We start from the raw sequence: 21,804 nt of genomic DNA on the forward strand, positions 1-21,804 counted from the left end.
ATGCCAGATGAGATGACGCTGAGTTATGAAAAAAATAAACGTAAAATAAAAAGAAACTGGCAGACTGTGCCTAATTGAAATACAACCCCGGGCCCTAATAAATTTTCCCACTTCGGTCTTTGCGATGGATATGTGCGTCACTAAAACACAGTGGTCGCAAGTCTGACTCCAAATTGCTCCCAATTTGATAGTAGATGCACTGCAGCAAGTACAGCCACCAGCAGATCAACCAGAAATCAAATATATATAACGCTACTGTAGGCGTAATTATGACGTTTGTATTCTCCTATGGCTATTTTCTAGCCAAGTATAACAGCACACTACTATGCCAGATGAGATGACGCTGAGTTATGAAAAAAATAAACGTAAAATAAAAAGAAACTGGCAGACTGTGCCTAATTCTACTCAAACCCCTAATAAATTTTCCCACTTTGGTGTTTGAGGTGGATATGTGTGTCACTAAGAGCTAAACACAACGGTAGCAAGTCCCCCTGCTAATTCCTCACAATATGGTACTAGCTGCAAATAAAAAAAAAAAAAAATTATAACGTTATTGTAGCCCTAAGAAGGGCTGTTGGGTTCTTTAAGAATCACTCCTGCCTAACAGTAAGCTAATAGAACACCCTAACGCTTTCCCTGAGCAGCAGCAGCTCTCTCCCTAGCGGCATCCAGACAGAGAATGATCCGAGCAGCGCGGGCAGCGGCTAGTCTATCCCAGGGTCACCTGATCTGGCCAGCCAACCACTGCTATCTACGTGTAAGGGTACCACGTCATGCTGGGTGGAGTGCAGAGTCTCCTGGCTTGTGATTGGCTCTGTTTCTGGCCGCCAAAAAGCAAAACGGCGGGAGCTGCCATTTTCTCGAGCGGGCGAAATACTCGTCCGAGCAACGAGCAGTTACGAGTACGCTAATGCTCGATCGAGCATCAAGCTCGGACGAGTATGTTCGCTCATCTCTAACCCTATCCTATCTAAATATGAAATTAAGTAATTGCCAATAAACAGTTTTGCTCTATAGGTTTGCATTTCTATGATTATTAAAATCATGCTTACATTTGAATAATAAATCTTAAAATATATATAAAAATGTTCTTACAATAATTAATCAGGGATTTGAATGTACAAGAATGACTTAGACCTAATTTATTCCCATTGGTCTGTGACCAGAATATATTATTCCCTGCAATCTCTATTGAAGCTCCTCTTCTGTGGAGCAGATTATTGATGGTAAGTGACTGCAATATTTTACAATGTGTTTATTTTCTAAATTGAATTTTGCAATTATTTAAAATGATTGAAAGTAAAGATGTGAGAAAACATACAGTTTTTTTTATGCTAGAAAATGTAACTATAATAAATGAAGACATAACATTGTTAATGAGAGCGGCTCGGGCAGAAATACTCTACATTTCTGTGTCACCTCTGTCTAATTTACTGATTTTTGTAAATCCACTCCGGTTGAGAGCAAAAAGTCTTTCTTCAAACCCATTTTACCCTTTATTTTCACAAATGGTGAGTTTTGTGAACTCAATAAAATTGGCACCTTGGAAAACTTGCAAGGACATTTAGGGTGTTGTCTCATGAAGAGCTTTGATTCGTTTGCTATCGGTAACCAGCATCTGGTGTCTTGCATTTAGACAATACAAGACAACGGGTTCTGGTTACCGATTCTACACATTTCCATAGAAATGGATATACGATCGGCCTATGGCACTCCCCCTTCCCTCCCGTGCACTTTGATTCTGCTTCTAAAAAAGTCAAATCGCTATGTGTGACAGCACCCTCAGTACAGCTGGCGGACATGGTGGGGGGCACTGTACTGACAATTACTAAGGCAGCTAAGAAACAGCACAATATGCAGCAGTGGCACCACTTTTCATGTGGTTGTCAATGTGGGTTGGTTGGTAAGCAGATAGAATAGATTTGCTGAAACTTCTGTAAATTTTTTTAAAGATTTGGTTCAGGTCTGAATAGAATCAAAGATTTGGAGCAAAATCAGTTCAGATTGATTCTAGTCAGACCTGTATCTGACTAGAATCAATCTGAACTGATTTTGCTCCAATTAAAACATATATATATATATATATATATATATATATATATATATATATATATATATATATATATGTATATATATATATATATATATATATATATATATATATATATATATATGTATATATATATATGTATATATATATATATATATATATATTGTGGGGAATTGCTCTGGTAGATGCTTTGTAGCAGTGCAGGAAGCAGAGACACACGCAGAGTTAAAGTCCAAAAATCAAGTGTTTATTCACACTTTTATGTCAAAACACAAATTCTGCCCGGCTGGGCACTGCCTAATACAATAACAGCACCTAACTATACATGTACTAGGCTGCCTGGCACATGCTCTTGGCCAGCAGAATATAAGAGTCACTCAGTCACCTTTGCTGTGTGGACACGGTCCAGTCTTCAGCTCTCCAGGTAGTGCCTCACCTACTGCTTCTGGCCTGCTGTCTAAATCAGGCTCTAACGTGGTCTGTGACCTGCACCTGTGGGCTATACAAAAGCCCAGGACCGAAGCCCGGATGGAGTAGGAGTCCCACTACCAGCCTACCCCTTCTCCATAAAAAGCAGGCCCAGTACGGACATTACAAAGGTGTCTATGCTAGCTAGGCAAACATAGACCAAACAGACTTCTCCTGCTTACCACATATCTGCATTAACCCTTGGGTTACTGCAGAGAAACCCAGGGTTATTATCATGTGCTTTTTATCTGTTTGTAGGGCAGATAGCGGTTCTCCCACACAACACCTCTCACTTTCTCACATACCCTCCCCCTCAGTTCAGACCCACCGGGGTGAACTCCTGCCATTAAATAATGCGTCCGGGACAAGGCATCCACATTGCCCTGTAGTTTTCCCAGCTCAGTGCTCCACCGTGAAACTGAAATTTTGGAGGGAGAAGAACTACCTAGTGATCCTTGCAAGTAGTACCTTAGGGACTCTAATGCCCTTCTCTACGATACTGTAATTTTTCTCTGCTGCCGTGAGTTTCCTGCTCAGGTAGGTAATGGGGTAATGGGCCTCTCCATTTACCTCCTGAGACAGGACAGCTCCCAGCCCTACATCTGACGCATCCGTCTGCACAATAAACTCTCCCTTGAAGTTTGGCGTAATGAGGATGGGAGATCCACACAAAACACACTTCAATGCCTGAAAAGCACCTTCTGCTTGTTCATTCCACCGCACCTTGGCAGATCTTTTACCCTTCAGCAGGTCTGTCAGGGGAGCGGATAGCAAAGTTTGGTACAAACCGTCTGTAGTACCCAACAATGCCCGGAATTCCCTGACTTGTTTGGTGCTCACTGGTTGAGGCAAACCTTGGATAGGATCGATCTTGTTGACCAGAGGTTTAATTATGCCTCAACCAATCACATACCCCAAATAGTGTGTCTCCTCCATTCCCAGCGCACATTTCTTAGGGTTTGTGGTCAAGCCGGCCACCCTTAAAGAGTTTACAATGGCCTGTACCTTGGCCAAGTGACTCTCCCAGTCATGGCTGAAGATGATGATATCATCCAACTAGGCTGAGGCGTATCTCCTATGTGGCTTTAACACTATGTCCATTAACCGTTGGAAGGTGGCAGGGGCCACATGAAGCCCGAACGGTAACACAACATAGTGAAAAAGGCCCTCAGGGGTTATAAAGGCTGTCTTTTCTTTAGCCTTATCTGTCAGGGGTACCTGCCAATATCCTTTGGTCAGATCCAGTGTGGTGAAGTCCCAATCTCTCCCTAGTCTCTCTATATGCTTGTTCAACCAGTGGCATGGGATAGGCATCAAACTTAGACACCTCCTTCAATTTTCTAAAATCGTTGCAAAATCGCAACGTTCCATCAGGTTTGGGGATTAGAACAATTGGACTGGCCCAATAACCCGTAGTTTCAGCATCGACTGAACCTCCTCTGATATGGCTTGTGACAATATCATGTTTAATTATAGATGTGTAACCTGGCAACTCTGAGAACACATCTGTATTTCTTGCCACAAACTCTCGAGCCTCTCGCTGTTGTCCTTTGGTAAGGGTATCTGCTATCCGCACCTATGCATCTGCTACCAGCTTATCTGCAGCCTGTGAAGGTATCGCAGGAGATGGACTAGCCAGAACCATCTCTATAAGCAGACTCTCCCCGTATTTTCAGGCCTTTAACAGATTTACATGATAAGTCTGCTCGGGTTTTCTCCGTCCAGGCTGACGTATCCTGTAGTCCACCTCTCCTATTTTCTCTAGAACCTCATACGGTCCTTGCCATTTAGCGAGAAATTTACTCTTTACAGTGGGGAATAGCACAAGTACCCTATCACCGGGATTAAAGAGAAACCCTTCTGGAAGAACTGCAGTCCATGGGCTCTGAGGAATAGGGGCAATGGGCTGCAATATGACCTGGCTCATGGCTGGTCCAACAGGTGGGAGCCTCCCCCCTCCTCCTCCCCTGGGGTACCTCCTGGACATGGGTAATGGTTTTAGCCTGAGGACTCATGGGTGATAAGACCTTCCGTGCCTTAGGGCCTGCCCTGGTATAAGGCGCTCCCTTTTTTAAGGACTGGGTAGCACAAAATCTCTCCACAAACCCCACCAGTGCCCCGGCATCAGAGGGGTCCGCGTGTCCCAGCCATTGCTGGATATCACCCGGCAAGGCCCGCAGGAAACGGTCCAACACAACTTTCTCCACAATCTGGGCTGGGGTTGATGTATTATTAACGGGTTAGGGTTTGGGTTCTTTTTAGGGTTTGCTTGGTTACTTTGTTAGACATAATATAAAAGGAACGATAGAGAGAGAAGATTGCATCTATCTATTTAAATAGTTTACTATAATGAACAGTATGTTTTAATAAAGGATTATTTATTTAAAATTTATTTTGATTTTAACAGTAAGGATGGGTCCAGGATTTATAGGGGACATCATAACTTAAGGTCGTGTGTAGATTAAAAATTGCATTAAAAGCATCAATGTACATAATAAAGAAAAGTTAAAATTAGAGATGAGCGAACATACTCGTCCGAGCTTGATGCTCGATCGAGCATTAGCGTACTCGTAACTGCTCGTTGCTCGGACGAGTATTTCGCCCGCTCGAGAAAATGGCAGCTCCCGCCGTTTTGCTTTTTGGCGGCCAGAAACAGAGCCAATCACAAGCCAGGAGACTCTGCACTCCACCCAGCATGACGTGGTACCCTTACACGTAGATAGCAGTGGTTGGCTGGCCAGATAGACTAGCCGCTGGATAGACTAGCCGCTGCCCGCGCTGCTCGGATCATTCTCTGTCTGGATGCCGCTAGGGAGAGAGCTGCTGCTGCTCAGGGAAAGCGTTAGGGTGTTCTATTAGCTTACTGTTAGGCAGGAGTGATTCTTAAAGAACCCAACAGCCCTTCTTAGGGCTACAATAACGTTATAATTTTTTTTTTTTTTTATTTGCAGCTAGTACCATATTGTGAGGAATTAGCAGGGGGACTTGCTACCGTTGTGTTTAGCTCTTAGTGACACACATATCCACCTCAAACACCAAAGTGGGAAAATTTATTAGGGGTTTGAGTAGAATTAGGCACAGTCTGCCAGTTTCTTTTTATTTTACGTTTATTTTTTTCATAACTCAGCGTCATCTCATCTGGCATAGTAGTGTGCTGTAATACTTGGCTAGAAAATAGCCATAGGAGAATACAAACGTCTTAATTACGCCTGCAGTAGCGTTATATATATTTGATTTCTGGTTGATCTGCTGGTGGCTGTACTTGCTGCAGTGCATCTACTATCAAATTGGGAGCAATTTGGAGTCAGACTTGCGACCACTGTGTTTTAGTGACGCACATATCCATCGCAAAGACCGAAGTGGGAAAATTTATTAGGGCCCGGGGTTGTATTTCAATTAGGCACAGTCTGCCAGTTTCTTTTTATTTTACGTTTATTTTTTTCATAACTCAGCGTCATCTCATCTGGCATAGTAGTGTGCTGTTATACTTGGCTAGAAAATAGCCATAGGAGAATACAAACGTCTTAATTACGCCTACAGTAGCGTTATATATATTTGATTTCTGGTTGATCTGCTGGTGGCTGTACTTGCTGCAGTGCATCTACTATCAAATTGGGAGCAATTTGGAGTCAGACTTGCGACCACTGTGTTTTAGTGACGCACATATCCATCGCAAAGACCGAAGTGGGAAAATTTATTAGGGCCCGGGGTTGTATTTCAATTAGGCACAGTCTGCCAGTTTCTTTTTATTTTACGTTTATTTTTTTCATAACTCAGCGTCATCTCATCTGGCATAGTAGTGTGCTGTAATACTTGGCTAGAAAATAGCCATAGGAGAATACAAACGTCTTAATTACGCCTACAGTAGCGTTATATATATTTGATTTCTGGTTGATCTGCTGGTGGCTGTACTTGCTGCAGTGCATCTACTATCAAATTGGGAGCAATTTGGAGTCAGACTTGCGACCACTGTGTTTTAGTGACGCACATATCCATCGCAAAGACCGAAGTGGGAAAATTTATTAGGGCCCGGGGTTGTATTTCAACTAGGCACAGTCTGCCATTTCCTTTTTTATTTTACGTTTATTTTTTTCATAACTCAGCGTCATCTCATCTGGCATAGTAGTGTGCTGTAATACTTGGCTAGAAAATAGCCATAGGAGAATACAAACGTCTTAATTACGCCTACAGTAGCGTTATATATATTTGATTTCTGGTTGATCTGCTGGTGGCTGTACTTGCTGCAGTGCATCTACTATCAAATTGGGAGCAATTTGGAGTCAGACTTGCGACCACTGTGTTTTAGTGACGCACATATCCATCGCAAAGACCGAAGTGGGAAAATTTATTAGGGCCCGGGGTTGTATTTCAACTAGGCACAGTCTGCCATTTCCTTTTTTATTTTACGTTTATTTTTTTCATAACTCAGCGTCATCTCATCTGGCATAGTAGTGTGCTGTAATACTTGGCTAGAAAATAGCCATAGCAATAGGATAGCATCGTTTGGTTTTAAAAACTAAAAAACACAAAAAAAAAAAAAAAAAAAGTTAAAAAAAAAATACAAGTTATAACTCTCATTTTCAAAATGTTTAACCCGAGGGCTAGGGGTAGAGGACGAGGGCGGGGACGTGGGCGTCCAACTACTGCAGGGGTCAGAGGCCGTGGTCCTGGGCGGGGTGAGACACCACCTGCTTATGAGGGAGCAGGGGAACGCCGCAGAGCTACACTCCCTAGGTTCATGTCTGAAGTTACTGGGACTCGTGGTAGAGCACTGTTGAGGCCAGAACAGTGCGAACAGGTGATGTCGTGGATTGCCGACAATGCTTCGAGCAATTTGTCCACCAGTCAGTCTTCCACGCAGTCCACCCATGTCACCGAAATCGGCACTCCTCCAGCTCCTGCACCTCAGCCTCCTCCCCCCCAGTCTGCCCCCTCCCAGCAAAATTTGCCATTTGAACCGGCATACTCTGAGGAACTGTTTTCTGGACCCTTCCCACAGTCACAAACCACTTGTCCGGTTGCTGATGAGCAATTTTCTGATGCCCAGGTTTTCCACCAGTCGCAGTCTGTGGGTGATGATGACCTTGTTGACGTAGTGGAAGAAGTGTGTAAAGAGGTGTCCGACGATGAGGAGACACGGTTGTCAGACAGTGGGGAAGTTGTTGTCAGGGCAGGAAGTCCGAGGGGGGAGCAGACTGAGGGATCGGAGGATGATGAGGTGACAGACCCAAGCTGGGTTGAGAGGCCGGGTGAACACAGTGCTTCTGAGACGGAGGAGAGTCCTCGACCAGAACAGGTTGGAAGAGGCAGTGGTGGGGCCAGACGGAGAGGCAGGGCCAGAGCTGGTGCATCAGCGCCAAATGTGTCAACTAGTGAAGTTCCCTTGGCGAGGGCTCCTGCGGCGAGGGCTAGATTTTCAGAAGTCTGGAGGTTCTTTAAGGAAACACCGGATGACCGACGGACTGTGGTGTGCCACATTTGCCAAACCAGGATCAGCAGGGGTTCCACCACTACTAGCTTAACTACCACCAGTATGCGCAGGCATATGAATGCTAAACACCCCACTCAGTGGCAACAAGCGCGTTCACCTCCGGCCGTGCACACCACTGCTCCTTCCCCTGTGTCAGCTGATAGTCAGCCCCCTGCCCAGGACCCTGCCACAAAAACCCCATCGTCACCTCCACGATCCTCCACAGCATCCACCAGCGTTCAGCTCTCCATACCCCAGACGCTGGAGCGGAAACGCAAATATAGTGCAACCCACCCGCACGCCCAAGCCCTTAATGTGCACATTTCCAGATTGCTAAGCCTGGAGATGCTGCCCTATAGGCTAGTAGAGACCGAGGCCTTTCGCAGCCTCATGGCGGCGGCCGCCCCTCGGTATTCGGTCCCCAGCCGCCACTACTTTTCCCGATGTGCCGTCCCAGCCCTGCACCAGCCCGTGTCAGACAACATAATCCGTGCCCTGACCAACGCCGTTTCTGACAAGGTCCACCTGACCACGGACACGTGGACGAGTGCTGCCGGGCAGGGCCACTATATATCTCTGACGGCACATTGGGTTAACTTGGTGGAGGCTGGGACCGAGTGTGACCCTGCGGCTGGTCATATACTGCCGACGCCGAGGATTGCGGGGCCTACCTCGGTCCAGGTGTTTGAGGCCTACTATGCCTCCTCCTCCTCCCACCCCTCCTCCACCTCCTCCTCCGAACGACCATCCGTGGGCATGGCGCCATCAGTCGGTAGCTCTAGGCACAGCAGCAGTGCCGTCGCTAAGCGACAGCAGGCGGTGCTCAAACTGCTGAGCCTAGGCGATAAAAGGCACACCGCCCAAGAACTATTACAGGGCATCACGGCGCAGACTGATCTGTGGCTGGCACCGCTGAACCTGAAGCCAGGCATGGTTGTGTGTGACAACGGCCGTAACCTAGTGGCGGCTCTGCAACTCGGCAGACTGACACATGTGCCATGCCTGGCCCATGTGTTAAATCTGATAGTTCAGCGTTTCCTCAAGACATACCCCAATCTGTCTGATTTGCTCACGAAGGTGCGCCGCATCTGTGCGCATTTCAGGAAGTCCAGCACAGATGCTGCCACTCTCAGGGCAGCGCAGCGCCGCCTCCAACTGCCCGCTCACCGACTGTTGTGCGACGTGCCCACGAGGTGGAATTCAACACTGACCATGTTATCCAGAGTTTACCAGCAGCGCCGAGCCATTGTAGACTGCCAGATGTCAACTTCCACCAGAACTGGTAGTCAGGTCAGTCAGCTTCCTCAAGTCTACAATGAGGAGTGGACGTGGATGTCTGATATCTGTCAGGTGCTGAGTAACTTTGAGGAGTCAACACAGATGGTCAGTGGCGATGCCGCCATCATCAGCCTCACCATCCCGCTGCTTGGCCTGTTGAAAAACTCTCTGGTCAGCATGAAGTCGGAAGCTTTGCGCTCCTCACAAGAGACAGGGGAAGAAGATTCCCTTGTTGATAGCCAAAGCACCCTTAGGTCTGTTTCTCAGCGCATATCGGAGGAGGTGGACGTGGAGGAGGATGAGGAGGAAGAGGAGGAGAATGTTGGCGAGACACAAGAGGGGACCATTGTTGAGTCCTACACTGTTGAGCGTGTATGGGCAGAAGAAGAGGAGTTGGAGGAGTTGGAGGAGGAGGAAATGGACAGTCAGGCCAGTGAGGGGAGTGAATTCTTACGCGTTGGTACTCTGGCGCATATGGCAGATTTCATGCTAGGCTGCCTATCCCGTGACCCTCGCGTTCAAAGAATTTATTCCAGCACCGATTACTGGGTGTTCACTCTCCTGGACCCACGGTACAAGCAAAATCTTTCCACTCTCATCCCTGGAGAGGAAAGGAGTGTGAGAATGCATGAATACCAGCAGGCCCTGGTGCACAAGCTGAAACAGTATTTCCCTTCTGACAGCGCTAGCGGCAGAGTGCGTAGTTCTGCGGGACAAGTAGCGAGGGAGAGTAGGCGAGCAGGCAGCTTGTCCAGCACTGGCAAGGGTACGCTTTACAAGGCTTTTGCCAGCTTTATGTCACCCCAGCAAGACACTGTCACCTGTCCCCAGTCTCGGCAGAGTAGGGCTGATCTTTACAGAAAGATGGTGAGGGAGTACGTAGCTGACCATACCATCGTCCTAAATGATCACACAGCTCCCTACAACTACTGGGTTTCAAAGCTGGACATGTGGCACGAACTGGTGCTCTACGCCTTGGAGGTTCTTGCCTGCCCTGCCGCTAGCGTCTTGTCAGAGCGGGTTTTCAGTGCAGCTGGTGGCATCATCACCGATAAGCGTACACGCCTGTCGACTGACAGCGCTGACAGGCTGACGCTTATCAAGATGAATAAAGCATGGATTTCTCCTAATTTCAAATCTCCAGCAGGTGAAGGAAGCTCAACCTGAATAATTTATGCACTCCTCCTCCTCCTCATTTTCCTCCTTCTCCTCCTCTTTCTACAGTAAAGCAGAGGAAACTGGCTGTTTTTTGACAGGGCCCACTGGCTCTAGGTATAGTACTTTATGCATTTAATTTTTCTGGAGGGCCACCGACACGGTCCTCTGTTTTAAACAATTTTTGGGAGTGCCACATACAGGCACTCAATCTATTCCATTTTTCTGGAGGGCCACCTACCTGCTCCTCTGGTTTGAAAAATTTTTTGGACTGCCACATACAGGCACTCAATCTATTCCATTTTTCTGGAGGGCCACCTACCTGCTCCTCTGGTTTGAAAAATTTTTTGGACTGCCACATACAGGCACTATCCAAATTGAATTGTCTCCATAGCAGCCTCCACACGTTGTCTCCATTGCTACCTCCAAAAGTCGTCCATATAGCTGCCTCCATACATCGTCCCTTTATCAAACGAGGTTTGTCAGGCCGAAATTTGGGTTGTTTTCATGGATTCCACATCAAAGTTGTTAACTTTGTCGCCACCCTGCTGTGTTATCCACAAAATACACTGGCAAACTTTTACCATTTACGGATATTATTTCAGCGCTTCTTGCGCATCTGTTTACATTCCCCTCACCCGCCATATCCTAAACTTATAAGAACGCTACTACACTTGATCTTATACAAAAGGTTCTTAGAAGTGCTGTTTGGGGAGTAGCCTAGAGACAGGGGCTTGGATTGGCGAAAGCTCGCCTAGCAGCGGAGCGCCAGCTCCATGCGCATCATGCGCTTCTTGCGCATCTGTTTACATTCCCCTCACCCGCCATATCCTAAACTTATAAGAACACTACTACACTTGATCTTATACAAAAGGTTCTTAGAAGTGCTGTTTGGGGAGTAGCCTAGAGACAGGGGCTTGGATTGGCGAAAGGTCGCCTAGCAGCGGAGCGCCAGCTCCATGCGCATCATGCGCTTCTTGCGCATCTGTTTACATTCCCCTCACCCGCCATATCCCAAACTTATAAGAACGCTACTACACTTAACTTGGTGCAGGCTGGGACCGAGTCTGACCCTGGGGCTGGTCATATACTGCCGACGCAGAGGATTGCGGGGCCTACCTCGGTCCAGGTCTCAAAGGCCTACTATACCTCCAAATCCTCCCACCCCTCCTCCACCTCCTCCTCCTCCGAATTACCATCCGTGGGCATGGCGCCATCAGTCGGTAGCTCTAGGCACAGCAGCAGTGCCGTTGCTAAGCGACAGCAGGCGGTGCTCAAACTGCTGAGCCTAGGTGATAAAAGGCACACCGCCCAAGAGCTATTGCAGGGCATTCCACATCAAACTTGTTAACTTTGTCGCCACCCTGCTGTGTAAGCCACAAAATATACTGGAAAACTTTTTTCATTTACGGATATTATTTCAGCGCTTCTTGCGCAGATGTTTACATTCCCCTCACCCGCCATATCCCAAACTTATAAGAACGCTACTACACTTGATCTTATCCGAAAGGTTCTTAGAAGTGCTGTTTGGGGAGTAGCCTAGAGACAGGGGCTTGGATTGGCGAAAGCTCGCCTGGCAGCGGAGCGCCAGCTCCATGCCAAGAACCAACTAACATAGTTTTAACTGCAGTACCTTTAATCTACTACTAGTTCACTGCCTCCATACATCGTCCCCTTATCAAACGAGCTGTGTCAGGCAGAATTTTGGATTGTTTTCATGGCTTCCATGTTAACTTTGTCGCCACCCTGCTGTGTAATCCACAAAATATACTGGCAAACTTTTATCATGTACCAATATTATTTGAGCGCTTCTTGCTCACCTTCTTTGGTTCCTCTCTGCTACCCATTGGTTTGAAGCCTGAGTCCATTTAGGGTATGTCGCCATGCCACTCTCTAGCCTTCCGCTGCTGCCGCTGCCTCTGCATGCCGTCCCCTATAGTGTCAGGGTCAATTATTGGATGTTTTAGATGCTATCTAGCTTCATTCTGTCACTCTGTCATGGCCATGCTGTTGCCCATAATTTTGGCATAATGGTGCGATTAAGCAGCCTCAGAGGCATCCATGCATGCTGCCCCTGCTGTTTCCTGTCCATTTCCGTGGTGTTTCCATCCTTTTCTGAGGTTCCCAGGTGTTTGGCCAAGCTTCCCTGTGCAGAGCCTTGGTCCCCTTGAAAAATGCTCGAGTCTCCCATTGACTTCAATGGGGCTCGTTACTCGAAACGAGCACTCGAGCATCGGGAAAAGTTCGTCTCGAATAACGAGTACCCGAGCATTTTAGTGCTCGCTCATCTCTAATTAACATCCATGGCTGGTGACCGCTATGTAGCAATCTGTAGGCCATTGCAGTACACACTGATCATGACTAGAAGGGTATGTGTTACTATGAGTGCCGTGTGCTGGATTGTGACTGCTGTGAACTCTTTATTGCTGACCCTACTTACCTCTGTATTGGATTTTTGCAATTCCCATGAAATCAGCTATTTCCTTTGTGATCTTAAGACACTGACTGCCCTCTCCTCCAGTGATACTACAAGCAGGGAAATCTTCATGAAGATTGAAGACTTAGTTTTTGGCTTTGTACCTTTCTCACTCACTGTTGTATCTTATGTCCAAATTATCTCCACCATTTTGAAGATTCGCTCTTCGGAAACACGGCTTAAGGCTTTCTCCAGTTGTACTTCTCACCTCACTACTGTCATATTATTCTATTGTCTGGTTTTAGTTTTGTATATGAAACCGGAGTCCGAACATTCTAAAGAACAAGATGACTTGATCTCATTACTGTATGTGGCTGTGGTTCCCATGTTGAACCCATTTGTCTATAGCCTGAGGAACAAAGATTTGCTAAATGCTGTAAGAAAGTTAATTGCAAGAAACATTGTCTGCACATAGAAGCTTATTAAGAAATAACATGTGAAAAATCCTCATCTGTGCCAGTAGATTTTTTTTAAATGCATGTTGGTTATTCCCACTGTTTGTCTGGCTTAAAACTGTATACTATACTACTGTACTACTTGACTACTTGACTGTACATGACTTTTGACCACAATTGAACACCATGGCCATCTTCACTTGTGAAATCAATTCAGGCAACTCGATACTTAACTACTTGTATTGGGTATCCGGTCTATTCTCCACTCCCCTGTCTATTCCCCACTGCTCTGTCCATTTTCCACTGCTCTGTCCATTCTTCCCTGCTGTCTTTTCTCCATTGCCCTGTCTAATTCCCCCCACAATCCCAATCCTGTGATGAATTATCTCCTACTAGCTCCTTACCTGCTACTAGCAATATCTCTGTGCAGGGAGCCTTGAAGAAGAGTGACTGCAGCACCCAAGTAAGTTCTCTTGTAGAGGTAAACATTTCAAAATGTGGTGATATTTATTAAACTACCTATATTAAAAAAACAAAATAAAAACAATTTTAAAAACCTTGTTCCCAAAATGGTTATGATTAACCATGAAAAACTTTACTAGCAAAAGTTGCAGAATAAAGTTTCTATGACATTTATACCTCATTGTGAATATTGAAAATTTAAAATTAGGTCGAAAAATCCAAAATTGTGTTTTTCGAAAACTTTCCCTCAATTAAGGGTTGTTAAAGTTTTGTCAATGAATTCTATGTATTTTGCCATTAAAATTTCAACTTTTCCAAAAATTAAACAAGCCCTGTTTCAAATGCAATGACCAGAAATGTAAGAATTTATGTTTTTCGAACAGTGACATTAATAAGAATAAATAAAATATCTAAGGTTTATTGGCCTGAAATAGACTGGTATCTAAGGGGTTAAATATACAGTCAGGAAATTCTATAAATCCTATACTATTAATGTAAAGCAAAAAAAAAAACTGTCATGGCTATTTAAATGTTTAGTATTTATTGAGAAAATACTTTACTATTTAAAGGAAACCTACCACTGCTCGCACGATAAAATCATGCGAGCAGACCACCCGGTAAGCTATTTAATACTGATGCCGGCACATACTTTAGTTAGGCACAGCGATCGTTAGTTTAGCTTAAAAAAACCCGTTTTACTTACATATGTAAATAGCCCTCTGGTGCTACCCCTACGTCATCTTCGGAGGGGAGATGTCTTCTGATCTTTAATTATTCCCGCCTCCTTCATTGTACACGTCCTCCTTCAGGTGCGGAGAGCCATGACATCACCAAGCTCTTGGCACCTATCGCCGGCTGGCTGTGCGAGAGTTAGTATCTGCACATGCGCGATAGGTGCCGAGAGCTTGGTGATGTCACGGCTCTCGGCACCTGAAGGAGGACATGTACAATGAAGGAGGCGGGAATAATTAAAGATCAGAAGCCATGGCCTTTCCGTAGATGACGTAGGGGTAGCACCGGAGGGCTATTTATATATGTAAGTTAAAGGTTTTTTTTAGCTAAACTAACGATCGCTGTGCCTAACTAAAGTATGGGCCGCCATCAGTATTAAATAGCCTACCGGGTGATAAAATCATGCGAGCAGTGGTAGGTTTCCCTTAAAACATATACATTTATTAATGGAGGAACAAAGAGTGGCATATTAACAGAATTCACTAATGCTTTCTGCATGCTATTTGCAGGTTTGGATTTGTTTCTCTGACATGATTGATAGATGGCTGATTCAGTCAGCTGCCTGGGGAAGTGTCTAGGAATTCCTTTATATACATGCCCAGCTCCATTATGTTTGTCTCTCTGTTATTTTTTCTTTGTCCCTCTCTGTGTTATAATCTTTCCTGTGAACTTAGTGTAGGGATTGTCAACCAAAAGTACCTAACCTTTAGGGTTTGCAAAGCTTGAGAGGTAGGTGACAGGGGTTGTGGGTGAATTTAGGGCCTGCACCTCTTTTCTCTAATGTGAAACATGAAAAATTAAAAAAGTCCAGATTTTAATTTCAAATGTGCCCTTTATAATACTGATAGTTTTCTATGTAACAAACAAATAGTTTGTTCGGCGGTCTCAAGAAATGCTCTCACCCGATCCAATTTATGACATCAGGTTCCGTTTATTGTGTTAAGGCAACACGTTTCAGACCTTTATCAGAAAGCATCTTCTTCAGTTTTATCCAGTGTGCACCCATCCAGCTGTTACCTTGGAACACAGGGGATGTGATGCTGTGGGATTGGCTGCTGGGAATTATATCATTTGATCAAGTGCAATCAGGTAAGAGGCCTCCTACATACGTATATTTGTTTAATTGTATTTTTAAGCATAATGCACTAGGAGAGCACTTCAAGCTTTTTTTGTCTTTTTTCCACTTAGTTCCTTATTGGAGCCGAATAGCCTTGGGCATGTGGGGTTACCTTTTTCCCAGGATATCTTTAGATTTGTCCTTAAGTAGTTTTCCAAGAACAACATGATTGGCCATTTGGATAGTATGTATCTTCTATTTTTGAAAAGCAACCCAATAGTACAGAATGTCACTAAAATTTTTTCAATCTAAACAAAACGTTTCTGGCTCCAAATATAGCAGCCAGCATAAATATTAGTGTGAACAATCTGGAAGCAAAGATCTTGTGGGCACTATTTTCACTCAGGCAATCCCCCTATCATGTACACAATGCAGTGAGGATTATATTGGGTACCAGGGCTCACGGTACAGGACTATGTGGTAATGCTCAGTCATGATAATCCATAATGAAATTGTAAATAAAAGTAACGTCATTCACCAACTTTTATGGAAAGCTTGAAACATTCTTTATTGCAAATGAAACATACAGGAGGGTGCAAGTCTTGGCAACTGAGCAATTTCGCTCGCAAGCCAATGGCGCTTCAATCTTATGACTTCATATATATACACGTGATCACTGGTGGGCCACGCCACACAAACTTCATACAATGCATATTACAGCTTGTATTTCATAGCTATGACATCCAATGGAAACAAAGTAGTGTCCAGTGAAACAGGAAGCAATCAGTGGGTGCAAAAAAGTGATTTTTTTTAAAAAGGAGAGACATAAGGAACACAGATCCCATGCGGCACAAAACAAGCCTAGCTTTAAACAGGCTAATGGGGTCCAGTCTCAACATTAAAATTTAACAAAAGGAACAACATTTTAGTCATGCAACACTTATATAGGAGTCCACAATCGAAAAAAACCTCAGCATGGTATATACAAAAGTCTCTATCTACAGAGAAATGCCAAAAATAAGTACAAAGGGAATCTAGAAGAGAAGGACACTATCTGTAAGGTAAACAGACTTCATAAGAACATACTAAGCTCATTACGATCATTTAGTCCTAAAGGCCCCAGCCCTCCAAATTTTATAATACACCTACTTTCTCGCTGCAAGAGGAGTTGAGAACGGTCCCCTCCCACTGCAAGACTTGAAGGGGTATTCTCGTCTTGGCATTCACATTTAGTTTCATTAATCTGCCATATGTAAACATTTCTTCAATTGGATGTTATTAAAAAAAATGATCCTGTGTGAAGATAATTTCTCATAAATGTAGTCATGTTGTCCGTTAGAAACGAGATGGCTTCCTCGGATACGACCACGTCATACTCTGGCAGCCGTGGCCAGACTTCCGCTATAGAGTCCTGCCGGACCCCCTGGATTCAGCAATCATAACCACAGGAGGACTGTAGGACATGCAGTAACTCCTGGATATTTTATATACAATAACCTTTTGTTTATTTGTGCAATCACTCCAGCAGAGGTGGCCGTATCCGAGGAAGCTATCTCGTTTGTAAGGGACAACACGACTACATTTATGGAAAATTATCTTCACACAGGAAATTTTTTTTTAATAACATCTAATTGAAGAAATGTTTATTAATGACAGATTAATGAAACTGAATGTTAATGCCCAGACGAGAATACCCCTTTAAGACTCCAGGGTCACCTCCATGTTCTTTATGTACTGTAAATGTTCAACAAGATGGACACTGCCATTCCTCCTCGTGATTGACCTTTGATGCTCCCTAAAGTGGATAAACATTCTCCTAATAGTTTTGCCAATGTAAAACCTCCCACAGGGGCAATAGATCACATACACATAAAAATCAGAGAGTCAAGTTCTAAATGATCTAACAACATGTCTCACACCCCCAAAATCGGTAATGGTCAGTTGGCCTTTTAGATTAAATTGCTACTATTATTATTATTATTATTATTACCATGCGTTTAGTCTTCTATGCTAAGTATATAGGGATAGGAATGCCAGTAAGATGCATTTTATGCACATTTTGTTTACGATATGACAAGCCCATTGTACTCATACTTCATTAAACCTATATAAGTGTTGCATGATTAAAATGTTGTTCCGTTTGTTAATATTTAATGTTGTGACTGGACCCCATTTCCCTGTTTAGAGCTAGGCTTGTTTTGTGCCACCATGGGATCTGTGGTCCTTCTGTCTCTCCTTTTTAAAAAAAACACTTGTTTGCACACATTGATTGTTTCCTGTTTCACTGGACACTACTTTGTTTCCATTGGATGTCATAGTTTTATAAGTTTTGCAAGCTATGATATACCTTGTATGAGGTTTGTGCGGCACTGCCCACCCCTGATCCCGTGTATATATATTATGTCAGCGCCATTGGCTTGAGCAAGTGAGCAAGCTACTGACTGCAAAACGGCTGAGTTGCCAAGGCCTGCACCCTCCCACTATGTTTCTTTTGCAATAAAGGACTTTTCTAGTTTTCCTAAAAATTTGGTGAGTGACATTACTTTTATCTACATTTTCATTATGGATTATCACGCATGCTGACTGAGCATTACCATATAGTCCTGTACTGTAAGCCCTGGTGCTACCGTAAGCTCGATATTACTTACTCCCTATGCTTTCTAGAACTTTTACAGTGTATCAGCACACCATTCTGTGAAAAAATTTTCCATGATTTTTTTTTATTTACAAAAAAGAATCTCTGTCTATGGTGATGGTAGAACCACCTCTCCTCTATGTGTAGAGGATGCCCCCTGTCTACGGTGATGGTAGAACCACCTCTCCTCTAGGTGTAGAGGATGCCCCTGTCTATGGTGATGGTAGAACCGCCTCTCCTCTAGGTATAGAGTATGCCCCCTGTCTATGGTGATGGTAGAACCTCCTCTCTTCTAGGTGTAGAGGATGCCCCTGTCTATGGTGATCGTAGAACTGCCTCTCCTCCAGGTGTAGAGGATGCCACTGTCTATGGTGATGGTAGAACCTCCTCTCCTCTAGGTGTAGAGGATGCCCCCTGTCTATGGTGATGGTAGAACCTCCTCTCCTCTAGGTGTAGAGGATGCCCCTGTCTATGGTGATGGTAGAACCTCCTCTCTTCTAGGTGTAGAGGATGCCCTCTGTCTATGGTGATGGTAGAACTGCCTCTCCTCTATGTGTAGAACCTTTCTTCCTTGTGTAGAGGAAGCTCTATGTCCATGGTGATGATAGAACCATCTATCCTCCAGTTGAAGATCTCCGCTGTCTTTGGTGATGGAAGAACCACCTTTTCTCTACATGTAGAGGATGCCCCATTTTTAACAGCCCTAAGTATAAAAATAGCATTAGAAAGATATCTGTACTGTCCTTAGAGAATTTATTGATTACACAGAACTTGATCTCACACAGAACTTGAAGCAGGTAAAACCATGACTAAAGTCACAACTGCCATTCATTCCCATTTACTTCACATCTAAGCCATCAGTAGTAATATTTGGAATATCACTTAAAAAGTAGACATCAGGTTTTCTTCGTTTTACAGTTAACCACAGTAGAATTTCAATGAAAAACGTCTCCATCACTGTAACAACCAACCAAGAGACTACGACAGCATAGGAGGGTCTGCAAAGTTGCTGATTTGGGTTTGGAATTCCTCTTCAAATTAAGCAAGAACCAGAACAGTAACCAAATGAGATACAGTAAGTTATTTAGTGGTTCTTAGCAATGACCAATAGTAATGAGTATTAGGACCCTATCCTATCAAAATATTAAAGTAAGTAATTGCCTATAAACAGTTTTGCTCTATAGGTTTGCATTTCTATGATTGATTATTAAAATCCTGTTTACATTTAAATAATAAATCTTAAAATATATATAAAAATGTTCTTACAATAATTAATCAGGGATTTTAATGTACAAAAATGACTTAGACTTAATTTATTCCCATTGGTCTGCGACCAGAATACATTATCCCCTGCAATCTCTATTGAAGCTCCTCTTCTGTGGAGCAGATTTTTGATGGTAAGTGACTGCAATATTTTACAATGTGTTTGTTTTCTAAATTGAATTTTGCAATTATTTAAAATGATTAAAATTAAATATGTTAGAAAACCGTACAGTTTTTTTTTTTTTTACACTAGAAAATGTGACCATGATATATGAAGGCATAACATTGTGAATGAGAGCCAGTCAGTTATGGTGGGAGGAGTAGGTATTATTTAGGAGCGCAGTGTTGTTATCTAGATGACATTATATTGTAAGTGACTATGGTAATTTTAGCTGCAGAGAAGATTAAAAGTAGCTGAAAACCATCTAGTGGAAAATTCTGCAGGACAGGAGAAGTCACCATGTAGTACTGGACCCAATGCAGGAGATCATCACCTATGAGTTGCTGGTTGCCCCTTCCTGTAGATGTCCTGTAGTAACTGACTACCCTTTAGCTCCGAAGACCCTCCTCATGTGTAGTGACAGTCAGTAAGTCTTCCTTCCAAATATGTCACACTTTGTTAGTAGTCTTTTTGGTTAGAGTTGGGTCCTTAGTAGTAGTATTATTAATGGGTTAGGGTTTAGGTTCTTTTTAGGGTTTTCTTGGTAACATAATATAAAAGAAGTGATAGAGAGAGAAGATTGCATCTATCTATTTAAATTGTTTACTATAATGCACAGTATGTTTTAATAAAGGATAATTTATTTAAGATTTATTTTGATTTTAACAGTAAGGATGGGTCCAGGATTTATAGGGGACATCATAACTTAAGGTTGTGTGTAGATTAGAAACTGGTTTAAAAGCATCAATGTACATGATAAAGAAAAGTTAAAATGCTTTACAATTGGAGTCCATATGAAGTAGAAGGATTTATGTACAAGTTGTGTATTTTACTTTTAGGTAGAAGGAAAGAGCCAGAAAACAAAATATGTAGAATTTTTTTAAATGGGGGATTTCATAAATGGAAAAGAACAACATTTGAAGAAACTGTTTACCACAAATGGACAAGCGCTATAAAAGGTTCACCCACTCATACACACATTTTCCGAGAGATTAGAGATGGATTCATGTGAAAATGGAACAATCACTGATTTCAACATTTTGGGCTTTACTTATTTTAATACTGAACACATTTTTCTATCTGTTGGAACTATGATAATGTACTCGCTGACTATTGTAGGGAACCTGGTGATTACAATGGTCATTGGATTGGTGCCTAAGCTTCATACTCCAATGTATTTCTTCCTATGTAACCTAGCTATTTCAGATGTTATATACGTCTCATCTACTCTTCCGAAACTACTGTCCATCACCATCACACAGGATAACAGGATCTCCTTTGCTGGTTGTATATCTCAGTTGTATTTCTTCACATTCAGTGCCGTCTGTGATGCTTTAGTATTAACATCCATGGCTGGTGACCGCTATGTAGCAATCTGTAGGCCATTGCAGTACACACTGATCATGAATAGAAGGGTATGTGCTACTATGAGTGCATTGTGCTGGACTGTGTCTGCTGTGAACTCTTTATTGATTTCCCTACTTACCTCTGTATTGGATTTTTGCAATTCCCATGAAATCAGCTATTTCCTTTGTGATCTTAAGACAATGATTGACCTCTCCTCCAGTGATACTACAAGCAAGGAAATCATCATTAAGATTGAAGACATAGTTTTTGCCTTTGTACCATTCTCACTCACTGTTGTATCTTATGTGCAAATTTTCTCCACCATTTTGAAGATTCGCTCTTCGGGAATACGGCTTAAGGCTTTCTCCAGTTGTACTTCTCACCTCACTACTGTCATATTATTCTATGTTCCAGTATTAATTTTGTATATGAAACCAGAGTCAGAATATTCTAAAGAACAAGATAACTTGATCTCATTACTGTATGTGGCTGTAGTTCCCATGTTGAACCCATTTGTCTATAGCCTGAGGAACAAAGATGTGCTAGATGGTGTAAGAAAGTTAATTGCAAGAAACATTGTCAGCACATAGAAGCTTATTAAGAAATAACATGTGAAAAATCCTCATCTATGAAAAACATTTGCCAGTAGATTTTTTTTAAATGCATGTTGGATATTCCCACTGTTAGTCTGACTTAAATCTGTATACTATACTACTGTACATGATTTTTGACCACAATTGAACACTATGGCCATCTTCACTCGTGAATTCAATTCAGGCAACTCCATCTTTAACTACTTGTATTGGGTATCCTGTCTATTCCAAACTCCCCTGTCTATTCCCCACTGCTCTGTCCA

The 21,804-nt window shown here is 43.3% G+C and overlaps 1 protein-coding gene across 1 annotated transcript; it reads left to right on the forward strand.

Moving 5' to 3' along the window:
• Window positions 1-20,692: 20,692 nt before the first annotated feature.
• Window positions 20,693-21,538, forward strand: LOC140128548 (olfactory receptor 1E16-like). Its single transcript, XM_072150246.1, has one exon. The coding sequence runs from the start codon at window positions 20,693-20,695 to the stop codon at window positions 21,536-21,538; it is 846 nt and encodes a 281-aa protein (XP_072006347.1).
• Window positions 21,539-21,804: the final 266 nt, after the last annotated feature.

Source organism: Engystomops pustulosus, chromosome 4 (assembly GCF_040894005.1).
Source record: "Engystomops pustulosus chromosome 4, aEngPut4.maternal, whole genome shotgun sequence".
Lineage (NCBI taxonomy): Eukaryota > Metazoa > Chordata > Amphibia > Anura > Leptodactylidae > Engystomops > Engystomops pustulosus.

What these genes read in the sequence shown, in the direction of transcription:
- LOC140128548 (XM_072150246.1), top strand. Translation starts at nt 20,693, where the DNA reads ATGATAATGTACTCGCTGACTATTGTAGGGAACCTGGTGATTACAATG.